Consider the following 13,490-nt stretch of genomic DNA (forward strand, 5'->3'; position numbering starts at 1 on the left):
TACCGGCAAGTGTAATCTGGTTCCCGTTAAGAATTGAAAATGCCATAATTCCGTCCAAAATCAATGAAGCGGGACGAAATGCAAACTTGATCTATGACTAATCAAAGTTAAGTCACATACCAAAAATCAGCTCAATATCTGAAAGCGTTAAGAAGAAAATTGCGGAAAACCCCTAAAAATTGAAAAGGCCGTAATTCCGTCAAAATTCAATGAAGCGGAACGAAATGCAAACTTGATCTGTAACTCATCAAGATACACTCACATACCAAAAATCAGCTCAATATCTGCAAGCGTTTAGGAAAAAAGTGCGGAAAACCAAGTGGGACAGACTGACAGACAGACAGAGGGACAGACAGACAGACAGACGGACAGACAGACAGACGGACGGACAGACGGACGGACAGACTCAGAGGAAACCTATAGTCCCCTCCGGTTTCACCGGTAGGGGACTAATAAAAATTCACTATTGTAGTTGTTAAAGTTGTTAGTACATGCATAATGTCTTTTCTTCACACAACTTGCTAGTTTTCAGACAGAGACATTATGGAAATAAGTTCTTAGAGAAAACCAAAGTCAAGGAAAGATAACCCAAAAATAACAAGATATAAATCATGGTAATTTAAATTTTTTAGGCCCAAGTGGAATCAACAGTGAAGAAGCTTAAATTATCTGCCATACAGAATTGACTTCACAAGTATGGAGATATCTGATCAGACTATCAAAGATGCGATGACCTCTCCAAAACATGAAATGATTTTCCAAGACATAACAGTATCAATGGGAGAGAATATCATTCTTGACAATGTATGTGGCATGGCACAGTCAGGAAAACCTCTGGCTATCATGGGACCAAGTGGTGTGTTCATTTGCTGTTTTATTCATACAATAGACTGTTTCACGGTAACTGCGGTACTGCTCTTTTGCAGGGCAAAATGATATAGTTTGTGAAATATGACGTAAAAGTAATTGTTAAATATACGTCATTTGATTATCTGTCAACAAAAACTTCGCAAAACGTTATTATTTTGCCCTGCAGAAAGTTAGTACCGCAGTTACCGTGAAGGGGCTAATTATAAAGTTTGCTTTTATAAAGCTATATATGGCATATCTTAGCTAAAAAATAAAAATACAAGATTGAGTATAGATAAACATGATCTTTGTTATTTACGTTCAAACTAAAATTTCCACCAATCTTGAACTTGAATAACCCCACGTTTCTATAGTTAAATTGACTGAAAACGGTGTCTGATATTTAAATGCGGAGTCAATAAATACATGTAAATCAGTTATTAGTCCCCTACCGGTGAAACCGGAGGGGACTATAGGTTTCCTCTGAGTCTGTCCGTCCGTCTGTCTGTCCGTCTGTCTGTCTGTCCCTCTGTCTGTCTGTCAGTCTGTCCCACTTGGTTTTCCGTACTTTTTTCCTAAACGCTTGCAGATATTGAGCTGATTTTTGGTACGTGAGTGTATCTTGATGAGTTACAGATCAAGTTTCTATTTCTTTTTGCTTCATTGATTTTTGACGGAATTACGGCCTTTTCAATTTTTACGGGTTTTCCGCAATTTTCTTCTAAACGCTTGTAGATATTGAGCTGATTTTTGGTATGTGACTTAACCTTGATTAGTTATAGATCAAGTTTGCATTTCGTCCCGCTTCATTAATTTTTGACGGAATTATGGCATTTTCAATTCTTAACGGGAACCAGATTACACTTGCCGGTAGGGGACTAGTATTGCTAATGCAATACTCTCAGAATGCTTGTTGTTTTAAATTTCTAATATCTATGAAAGCTATTGATTTAAATTGTGTAATTTACAGGAAAGTGCTATCTTTATATAAAGTAATAAAACAAAAAGAAAGATCTTTTAAATTTAAGTTAGTCAAAACTTATCAAAAATAGCCATATATGACTTTAAGATGATTACCATGTTTGAAAAATTCAGATATTAGTTTTCTTTAATTTGATGTTGATTTTTGTAGGTCATAATTAGATGTTCAAGAAAAAAAGCTGAATTGATAATGTATTCATAAATTGCATTATTAAATGTATATATTGTACCTTATAGGTAATGATATGTACATGTAAATTAATAATTATAGCCTAACTTTTCTATAAATCAAGGTGCTGGTAAAACGACCTTACTAAATGCCTTAGCTGGAAGAACTCCTATTACCTCTGGAACGATAACTCTTGATCAACAGCATATTGGAAAACAGCATAGGAGAAAAATTTGCTATGTTCTTCAACAAGATATTTTTTTCCCAAACCTGACCTTAAGAGAGACATTAAAGGTGTGTACACATGTAAATGTATAATTTTGTTGCCTGTATCAATACGCAGCTAGTTTAAGGATGCATGCCCATAGGAAATGTGCCATGAATATTCTGTGAAAACATATACAATATCAAAACAATTTTTCAACAGCATGTTTTTTAAAGAATGGAAATTCTAGATCTGTTGTCTGTTTTTGTACATAACTGTATATAATGGGTTTCTGCTGCATTGAGTCAAAATTGACATCACTTACATCAGCTGTTTGTCACATGAAAGGTTAAAATTAGAAAATATATGTACAGCTACAAGATTGTGAAAGTTCAACAATATACAGATGTTTTTTTGCTCTGAAACTGATTATGGTTTCTTTGAAACAAATTAGTGAAGCAGATATCGTTGAACTTTTGGGATTTTCAAGGGGCCGGCCCTGCCTTTGACCCATCTCTCTAGTACCTCACTGCATAAGACTAGTGTGCCTTCCTACAGCTTTAAACATGTAGAAGATCTATAAATTCTCGATTTAGTTAAAATATAAAATATGGATTAATTTATTTAAGAATGACTGCACCTTTGTCAGCTCTTACTTGTTTCATGTTACTATGGATCAAATTAGTCAGTGATATGTCATCTTAGTCAATACAGCGAGATCAAGTTAGCTATCATTCTCAATTCAGCTAATGTATATGGCAAGATAAGTCGCACGTCAATTTATATTTACGTAATTTATGGAAAATGAAAGTACAGTCAAACCTCGTTATCTCAAACTTGAAGGAACTGAGAAAAAACTTCGAGATATCAGAGGGGGTTGAGATATCGAGGGTAAAATACTTAAGAAATACGTGGTTAGGACTTCCCAATCACTTCGACATATCCACGGTAGTCGAGATATCCATGTTCAAGATACTGAAGTTCAACTGTATTTGAGTGGTGGGGATATAGAACATTTATATTGTATTTTTTTGGTGTGACATCATAATTGTTTTCCCGAACCTTTAAAGGCTTTTGTAAATATGGGAGCTCTTAACCTAGCTACATATTCATTTGATTTTGTTCTTAAAAAGATATCAATATTTTGAATGTATTTTCCTATATGTTTTTAAATTCATATGCATTCTTTGCTATGCTTACATGGTTACCCGATCCTCTCTTTTCTTAATTGTTCTTTTGAAACTTTTTTTGTATAATTTAATTTAATTTTATGCAAGCCATGGCCTAGGCAGATTTTCTGTTTATATTTTTTTTACAACAGTTTGCAGCCATGATCAGAATCTCAGATAAAGTCAGCTATGAAGATAAAATGAATCAGTTGGATGACATTGTGGAAGCTCTCGGTCTAAAGAATTGTCTTAACACAAGTATGGCCACATTAGATTTTCAGTTTATACTGTTATAAATAATCAGCATTCAAAGAGATGAAATCTAAGTAATCTATGTTTATTTCTCATATTTAATTTTTAAACTCATATATCACATGCACTTAAAGGACTTAAAAAAACCAGTAAGCATCAACTGGTGTTTATAACTTAATTTAGGCCTTAAACATACATTCAAAATGAAATTTTGTTATTTGTGCACTCTTTCTGTTTGAACTTTTTATGGGGTACATGCCACTTGAAATTGTTTTCTTTTTAACTATGCCTAAGAAGGACATTATGAAAATGAAACTTAAAGTTAAAACATATTGCTTCTAAGTATCTCAAAATAAAATTATGAAACATGACATAGAATAATGACATATACATGTAATAAATGTTCTGTCAAACCTTACAATGTAGCTGTTATATCAAACTCAATGGGGCCATGCTAGAAAAAAAAAACAGAAAAAAAACACCCATTAACTGAGAATCTAAGGTATTAGGGTTAACATGGTTAATTAAAATACAAAAAAAAAAATGCATGTGGTTGGGACTTCTAACTCACTTCAACATAACCATAGAATTTGATGTTTGACATACTAAAGTTTAACTGTATATGGATAAAATTGTAGTGATTGGGGGAGACATGATGCCGGGACTGTCTGGTGGGGAGAGAAAGAGGGCAAACATTGCCTGTGAAATCTTAACTGATCCCTCCATTATACTGCTAGATGTATGTATTGTATAGAATTATAATACATGTATAGATTATACCATTATACCGGTACTGCTAGATGTACATACTGTATAGAATTATAATAAATGCATGAATAGAGTGTTTGTATCTTAAAAGCTATTTAGACAGGATCAAACAAGTGCTGTCTTCATAAAGATAAGATAACTTTAGAAATGAAGATTCACTGAATTTGTAATATTTTCTGTCTCTCTCTCTCTATCCCTCTCTTTACAATGGCATGTAAATACTGCAGACACTGAAGGAGTTAGTGAGTAATAATGAAATACCTAATGCATGAATTTTAGGAACCCCTTACTGGGCTTGATGCCAGCACTGCATATAACTTGGTGAAAATGCTCCAAACATACTCTGCTTCACATGACAAAGTTGTCATAGCAACAGTGCATCAACCTTCCTCCAAGCTGTTCTTTTCCTTTGATAGCCTCCTTCTGATGTGTGATGGTCAGGTAGGTCAAAGGTCAAGGGGATAAAAATGAATGGAAATTGGAATCATTAATCTTAAAATTTAAAAAACAAAAAATTATTTGATAATTTAATTTGATACATTTAATTTAGAATATAACTGGAACATGTAGAAAAAAAATGGAAATTGAAATTTGTCCAATGTCTTGTAAACTTTCAGTAGAGAAGAATTTTTTGCATTTTATATGGAAGTAAAATAAAACTTTTTATTTTTATTATTTTTTTTACAGAATGCATATTATGGCAGCACAGATAAGATGGTTGACTACTTTGATAACATAGGTGTTGAGATTACAGAAGGATTCAACCCAGCAGATATAATTTGTGAGTATAATGTGTTCTAATTCCAAAAAAAAGTTTGTATTGTGATAGAAGAGGATTTGGTATGGTTTTTTGTTTTATCCATGATAAAATTATTCCTTTAATTTTTGGGTTGCCAACAGAACAGGAAAAGGCAAATGCATGGGGATAACTTTTGTACAGGAAAAAAAAACTTTGGTCAGGAAAAAAAAAAGCATAATTGAAATATTTTATTGAGATTGAAAGTGAACCATTATTTGTAGGGTTGTCAACAAGTAATGGGTTACTTGCACACTCATCGAAAGGTCTGAGTATTGAATACTAAAATCAGTATTGGAATATTTGGAAAAGAATTAAAAAACTATGTAATATTTCCTCATTGTTATCCTTATTTGTTAAGCACATTCTATTTTCAGAGATCATCCTACTGTTATCTCAGTTATCTAGCTTAATGGATTAAGACCTTTTAAACTGTCATGTATTTTGACAACAATTAAAGTCAGAAGCATTTTGGTCAGTGGCGACGAATTAATTTGTTTACATAGAAAGTGACACACCATGATTGGAAATCATTTCAAATTAATTCAGTGAAATGTAATGTTTTTATTAGTTAGTAGCAAATATGAGTCTTTTTTTTTAAAATGAGAAATACTTTAAACAAACCAGCAATTCCAAATTGACCTATAGCTGTAAAATATCAACTCTGTGTAGCTGAATTTACTTATTTGAAGGGTGCAACAAATACATATCAAGGATATATAAGTGACATCGAATTGACACTGGAGAAACAACAGGTTTAAACATTTTACAAAAATATAAATATTCTACAGAACAAAAATTCCTCAGACAAACAATCCGATGATACATGTATATTGCAAGCCATTTACCTGTAGTTGGATTACAGGCCGATGCATATGGTTGAAATATGAACATGGAAATTCATGAATGTATTTACCGGTATGTTGGATTTGACATATTGAATATGATCATTTCAAAATTACAATAAATCAAACTGGAATAATACTCATGTGTATTTACTTTTATTTTTTAGTTCAAATTTATCTTCTTCTTTAAACTCTGTGTCTTATTTAACGTCAGCATTTAGATTCTGAAATATAACATAAAAAAATGTAAAGAACACTATAGGAATGAATTAAGCTATACATATAAAATGAAGATAGATGAGTATATAAATTTGAATAATGACTGAGTACTTGAGTACTTGATTGGAAAGGTAGCAAATTTGATTGAACAGAAAACCCTAACAATTTGTGAATTATATTTCAGTGGAGAAGATGAAAGGCTGTACACATACAAAGACAAAAATACTGGAGGCTGCCAAAAATGTCAGGTAAACAGGAACATATACAATGAATTTTTTTTTTTTGTACAAAACATGTTTTAGATAAATGTTTAAATGCCGAGACATGTATTAGCTACATCAAGATAGTTTCCTTGAAATTGAAAAAAAAAAATTGTAATTTACATCAATTTGAAAAGTAAATTGTAGCATAAAATATTAGTTTTATAAAAGAATAAACGATTAGTAAAACAAGTAGACTAAAATAAGATGAATGTAAGTATAAGGAATTTTATGGTCTTAACAATGTTTTCCCTAGAAGGCTGAATTTTAAAAATTCTGTACCAAATAAATCATAAATGAAACTGATCTGGAATTTTGTCATGAGTTTTTCTTAGTATTTTTTTTATCAAGCATTTCCATAATGTTAAACAAAAGTTATTAAGTCACTTTTCCTATGAACAGAATACAAGAAGACTGGCCTCTACGTAATAAATCTAATTCCATTAAATATGATGACCCCGGGTCTCCCACCATGTTAAAACCTCAAAATAAAGCTAAGGAACCATCTTTCTTGGTCAAGTTTTCCAAGAAGAGAAAGGCTAAGTCTGATGAAGAAGGTAAATCTGATAATTTCCAAGCAATAAGGTTCCTTCAATGTAGATAATCAAGTACATGTACAATAACACATAGAAAATGACCTAAATTCTTTCATTGTAACCATAATTTTTTTTATATCAAGTTACTTAAACATTATTTTCAAGTATTAAGTGGTAAAATATTACGTTGTAAAGATGAATTAAGAGCCATGTTAAATTCATGTATATTAATTGAAATCTTTTTTGTTAATTTTTGTATTAATAAGAATAATATTACATCCTTTCAAAAGTGATTTTCAGGATTTTTCAATTACAGAATGTTTTATTTCTTTTTTAAGAACCAGGAAGTGTTCATGCTAGTTTAATGGATCTGGATGAGATTTCTGCATCATCAGCAAACAATAAAAAAAAATGGCCATCAGGATTTGTGACTCAGTACATCTACCTCACAATACGTTCATTCCAGCTGGCCAAATCTCGTTTTATGGATCCGACCAAAATATTGGAACATGTTGTAATCTGTTTGATTTATGCCCTGATCTGGTTCCAGCTGCCGAGGACAGAAGAAACTGTGAGGGACAGGATGGGGGCTGTAAGTTGTTTTTCTGCAGAATTGAAACATATGCATTTTACTCGTAAATTAGAATACAGTTGAACTTATATTGATATCTCGAATACCATACTGAAAGATATGTCAAAGTGAGTTGGAAGTCCCAAAATGTATTTCAACCTAAGCAATATGTGAATCTGATTTCTGGATATAAAGTTCCTTATCTTGAAATTGATGGGACCAAGTAAAACTTTGACATATCCGAGAGTTTGAGATACTGAGGTAAAAATACATAGAGAAAACATGACTGGACTTTAACTCACTTCCTTATATCCATGATATTTGAGATATTGACGTCCATATACTGATGTTCAACTGTATCTTGAAGATATTTAACCATTCAATCTGGTTTAAAAGTTTGGCTGTAATGTAAGGGTAATAAATATTTTATAGGGTCTATGTAAGTTTTGACAAAGAATAATTTGATCTTTTTGCATTTTTACATTTCAGATATTTTTTATTGCAATTCATTGGGGATTTTTGCCATTATTTGAAGCTGTGTCAACTTGTGAGTTAAAATTTATCATCTGATAAATTCACAGTAAAAAAACTCTTCTACGCATTTTATAGTAAAAAGAATGAATACCAAAATTTTTGCTCATAAATGTAATTAGTATATGGATTATTTCCTATGATAGATTCACAGAAAAAATTATTTTCTGCTCATTTATCATAGGAAACAATTCATATATTTTTGACATTGAAAATTTTGGTTCAAGGTTTGCAATTGGAATAGGAAGAGGAACATTCCTGAGATACACTGCTTAATCAGATTAATTTATGCAATGTTAACATCTTAAATTAAAAGAGGAATGTTCTTCTTATGCATGGTGCAGAGATTTATAGACTGACTATAGAAAGAGAAATGCCCCTCATTGATTTGTTGTTAGATGTTTAAGCTCACCTTGACAAAGTTGAGATTTACCTGGAATGGTGTCTGTGTTTTGATTAAAGTTTTAGGAGCAAGTCTATTTCCTATTTCCACAAGTAAAAGCCCTACCTGGACCAGACTTGCATGGATTGATTGATTGTATGTTGTTTTACGTCCCATTCAAGAATTTTTCACTCATATAGAGACGTCACCATATACCGGTGAAGGGCTTCAAATTTTGACATTTACTCGGCACTCAGGGCCATTGAGCAGTGAGGGATCTTTATTGTGCCAACGCCTGTCGTGACACGGGGCCTAAGTTTTTAAGATCACATCCCAAGGTCCTCCAACTTTCACTTCAAAGTGCCGAGCGCATGGCGAGGGAACAGTTGCTACCTATTTTTTACCGACTTAGATCAGTCTCGGCTGAGATTTGAACTCTGGACCTTCCGATCAGGGAGCAAGCGCTCTACCGACTGAGCTACCATGAATGGTTGACTTGCATGGATGCACACCACCAAGCTTTCTTTGGAAGCTGAATGTGACCTACTTTTTGGATGAGTGACCAGGTGAAAGGTTTTAAAGCAGGTCCATTCTCAAGTAATGATTAGCATTATCATGACTAAACTATACATGTATCTTCCAGGTGAGTAATCAGGTTAAAATTTTTAGAGCATTTCATTTCCCAAGTAACTGTTTACCCTACTGTGTCAGACTAAGCTTTCTTAGATGCTGCATGTTGAAATGCACACTACTAAACATCCTTTGAATGCTGTTATGTTGTTTATAAAACAAGTTAACCAGGTTACCCTGACCAAACTTGCATTGATATTGCATCTGGGATTCACAAAAACCATCATATTGTATAAATTTCTGCATTATGTAGAGATACTGAACATGTAACATTCATCAAGGCAAGTGCCAGTATAATCTTTGATTATCTTTAAGAATTTAAGATTTAAACAGAATTAAAGACAAGGTGGAAATCAACAACTCTCTGCTGATTTCACTTTCATATACAGTATTTTATTGATGAAAGGAATATCTGCAAATGCATCACGTACCCCTTAAAAGTCATATAATAATACTTACAAACTGACTTTTATCTCTTGATTAAATATACTGAAAGTGTTAAACCTAGAAAGTTTCACTAAAATGTTACTCAAAAAAAAAAAATTATTTTTCCCTTTTTGATTTTGACTCTTTTGAAATTGTCAGTACATATAAATATAGCACTTTTATATAGAATTGAAGTACATTTCATTTACATGTAACTACTTGGTGACACCTTTTAATTTGAAATTTACAAACTAGTAAATAAAATGACCTATATTTTTGATTGTCAGTTCCCATGGAGAGAGTGGTCATCAACAAAGAAAGGGCAGCAGGCTGGTATAGGCTGTCTGCTTACTACTGTGCCAAAATGACCAGTGAGCTTCCATTGACCCTGTTACAGCCACTGACCTTTATAGGGGTCAGTTATTGGGCTATTGGCTTGAATGGAATTGAAGCATTTTTTGCCACCATTGGAACAGTTTTCATAGATAGTATTGCAGGACAGGTAAATGAAAATAATATTCTTATAAGTTTAGAATAGTATTATACAAAACAGGATTCAGGCTCTAGAGTAGGGCTCAGTTGGTCTGAGGTCAAGAATTCATAACAGAGTGAAAAAAAGTGGCAGTAAGTGTGTTACAGTGAAAAATCAGAAGATTGTGAGATGAAGGGGTAACATTTTGATAATATTTTAGAAAGAATTGTAGCATGATACTCAGGTGACCTTCAAGGCCTATAGGCCACTTACTTGGATATATGTCATAAGCTCTGACTGGTATACATTTTCTCTCATTTGATTTTGGCTTGTCTAAAAGGTCATAAAAATTTGCACAACTGTTTTTAAAAAGTTTTAAAACTTAATAGAGCAATTAACAAAATGGATGCCATGGCACATCAACTAACAGAGATAAACAACAACTCCAACAAAATGCCAGATCATTGAAATTGACAGTTTCTACAGAGCAATTAGAATTTAACATTGTCCACAGGCTTCAAATTTCTGATTTGCTTCATGCCAGTGTCTTTAAACTTGTTAAGTAGTTGTTATAGTAATCAAGATTGTGGTTTTTATGTCTTGAATCATTAAGGATTAAAAATTAGTGATTATGGACTTCTATTTGGCTGTAATATTCCTGAATATAGCCTCTTTTGTGTGTTTCACCTGGTGGGGAGTCTGCTGTATGAGCTGGGGGTTGCATGGGATCCAGTCCTGACTTGGATAATATTTCAAACACATCAATGATCAAAACTGTTCTTTTTGAGAATCTCTTGGGCAATGTTTTTTTTTTTTTTTTTAGGAAAATAGCTATTCTCATTGTATTAGTATAACCATACTGATCAGCACAAACACAATTGCAAGGACCAATGTCCTGTGTTTGATTGGTCAGTGTTCCTATAAACTGTGTTTCATGAGACAAAGTAATTAATGATGAATACTAGCATGTACACTTAAAAGTGATGAGATATAAGATTAGAAAATAAAGCTAAAATTTTTTTTTTCAATTTTTTTTTCACTTTCAATATTGTTGACAACCATTTCCTTACTAGATACAAACATTGTCCATTTACAGAGTATTGGCCTTTTTCTTGGGATCATCAACACTGAAATGAGACAGGCTATCACAGTGACCATACTTATAGAAATGATCATCATGTTGCTGGGTATGCTCTCTCTCTCTCTCTGCACTTTATACATGTATACAGTACATGTAACTGGCTTAAACTAAAAACACTAGTACATGTAACTGCAGATATATAGATTGTTAGTCTGAAAAATTGGTATGGACGATCAGAGAGCTACAGTGCAACCCACTGAAAAAAGTATATAATTATTTAATTAATTAATTATTTATTGTGCACAAAAACTATATCTCAATTTATTTCTCCATTAAATTGCAAACTAAAAATATCACTAACCTTGTGTTTTGAACATATTCTAGACTTGTATTATTTCAACAAGACATTCCCCATAACCATTGTTATAAACCCTACTGGGCCTGAAATTGAGACCAAAAAATGTTGCCTATTTATATTAATTGTCTGCCATTTTCGGTGGCAAGACAATTCAGTCCAGTGCTTTTTATGGAGATGTCAAGCATGAGAGTAGGTGATAGAGGTTTAAGGATTTTTTTTAATTCAAGCTTTTTGTGCAGTTGAGCTAGTTACAATTTGGAGAAATTAATCCAGCACTTAGTGCAGCTTTCTTGTGCGCAATAAATATACAGTTTTTTTCTATGGGTGGCACTGTAGCTCTGCAGTCTGTCAATAATTTTTTTTTGTTGGAGACCTATAGATCTGCAGCTAAAATGTTAGTAAATATAGAATTTAAGGATGATTTTCCCAATAAAAGTCTGATTTATTTTGCTTTATATTCATGTGCAGTGTATTTTTTTAATCCTCAGCTGGACTTTTCACAAGAAACTTGCCTTTCTGGTTAGATTGGATGAAGTACTTGTCATTCATATTTTATTCTTACAACTGCCTGATCTATCTGGAATTCAATAATGGTCCTCCTTTGGAGTAAGATTTAATTCATATCTCAAGTCATCTTACTTAAATATCAGATATTTTTATCATTTATTGTTTTAATTTCACACTATTTACCACTTAGATGTGTCAGTTATTGCAGAATACACATGTATAATTATGTAGCAGCATCTCTAATATTGCTTTCCTTGAGGGTTGATACTTTCACCTGTTATAATTAGGAACCATTGAATTTTACAGTATTTTGCCAGATATAATACACATTTTGTAAAATACATATTTGCATCTATCTTTACTTCCAGCTGTCTTCAGGGAGGAAATGGATCAGCGTACCCTGTCTGCTATGTTGCCAACTCTACACAGATTCCCTCCCACCAGGTTTTAGAGCACTACAAGATAACATGGGAATTCTGGCAATATCTACTGCCATTGATTGGTTTTATCATTGTCTTTCAAAGTTTGGGGTATATTTGGCTGCGGTTTGTGCAAAAAACACACTAACATGAGATTTACTGATGAAAATCAGAAATATATTAGGTGCAATAATCAATTTAAATTTTTGTACTTCGGTTGTTTTATGAATGTGGTTATGCAGAAGATGGCATGATTGAAAAAAAGCCTCAAAGGGATCATAGGATATTTGTTCTGAGAAAATTTTCCAGCTTTCTTTAGTGTAAATAAAAAAAATTTTCCAACTGTTTTTAGTAAACTTCAGTATAAATAAGAAAAAAGTCCAACTGTTTTTAGTAATAAAAAAAAATCAACTGATTTTAGTGATAATAAATTTTCCAGCTGTTATCTCAAATATATCAAATTCTATTTTTTATTGCTGTGTGTATCGGTAAACAATTATGTGTTTCCTTTAAGTCAAAATTGATTTTTTGATACATTTTTGTCATTTTGTTGATTAGTGCAAATATTGCTTTAATTAAATAATTAATGATACTTGGTGCACTTCAAGGTATTCCACATACAGTATTAATGCTATGATAGAAAGTTCAACAGTATATTTTATCAACTGGCATTTAAATTTACTCATGATGCATATCATAAGATTTTAACATATAATTTTTCTAACTGATTGTTGTTTGTAAATGCATATCATTATCTTTTCATAATGAATTATTTTATATGGTCAGACTTTATATATAATTTATAGAGATTGTTTTAAAGTACCACATTTTAATCACTTGTAATTAGCATTAAAAGTTCAGATTAAAAAAATGTATGAGATTTTTAGATGTAAAAAGATTTAATGTAAAATTTTATGTAAATATTTATTTATTTCTCACACCTTTTTTTTTTTTTTTTTTAAAAAAAAAAGACTTTATCTTCGAATCTCAGTATACACAATAGTCTGTTTTTAAATGTATAAATGTAAACAAGTACAGAAAATATAATTTCAGGAAAGTGACTT

At 32.0% G+C, this 13,490-nt stretch overlaps 1 protein-coding gene across 1 annotated transcript; it reads left to right on the plus strand.

The window, feature by feature from the left end:
- The first annotated feature begins 651 nt into the window (after positions 1 to 651).
- On the plus strand, positions 652 to 12,859 carry LOC133175708 (uncharacterized). Its single transcript, XM_061310817.1, has 14 exons — positions 652 to 856; positions 2,124 to 2,293; positions 3,526 to 3,631; positions 4,264 to 4,364; positions 4,673 to 4,834; positions 5,081 to 5,174; positions 6,438 to 6,501; positions 6,916 to 7,070; positions 7,388 to 7,641; positions 8,110 to 8,167; positions 9,877 to 10,091; positions 11,158 to 11,248; positions 11,989 to 12,106; positions 12,376 to 12,859. Exons 1-14 carry the CDS (start codon positions 697 to 699, stop codon positions 12,572 to 12,574), a joined length of 1,947 nt encoding a protein of 648 aa, XP_061166801.1. The 5' UTR covers positions 652 to 696; the 3' UTR covers positions 12,575 to 12,859.
- Positions 12,860 to 13,490: the final 631 nt, after the last annotated feature.

Source organism: Saccostrea echinata, unplaced genomic scaffold (assembly GCF_033153115.1).
Source record: "Saccostrea echinata isolate AGI-Se365-2 ecotype Australia unplaced genomic scaffold, CSIRO_AGI_Sech_v1 ptg000064l, whole genome shotgun sequence".
Classification (NCBI taxonomy): Eukaryota; Metazoa; Mollusca; class Bivalvia; order Ostreida; family Ostreidae; genus Saccostrea; species Saccostrea echinata.

Bases quoted from the DNA above. Each gene is read 5' to 3' on its own strand.
- LOC133175708 (XM_061310817.1), top strand. From the start codon at position 697: ATGGAGATATCTGATCAGACTATCAAAGATGCGATGACCTCTCCAAAA. The intron at 2,294-3,525 runs GTGTGTACACAT...TTTTTACAACAG, and splicing joins CCTTAAGAGAGACATTAAAG to TTTGCAGCCATGATCAGAAT. The intron at 7,071-7,387 runs GTAAATCTGATA...TTCTTTTTTAAG, and splicing joins GGCTAAGTCTGATGAAGAAG to AACCAGGAAGTGTTCATGCT.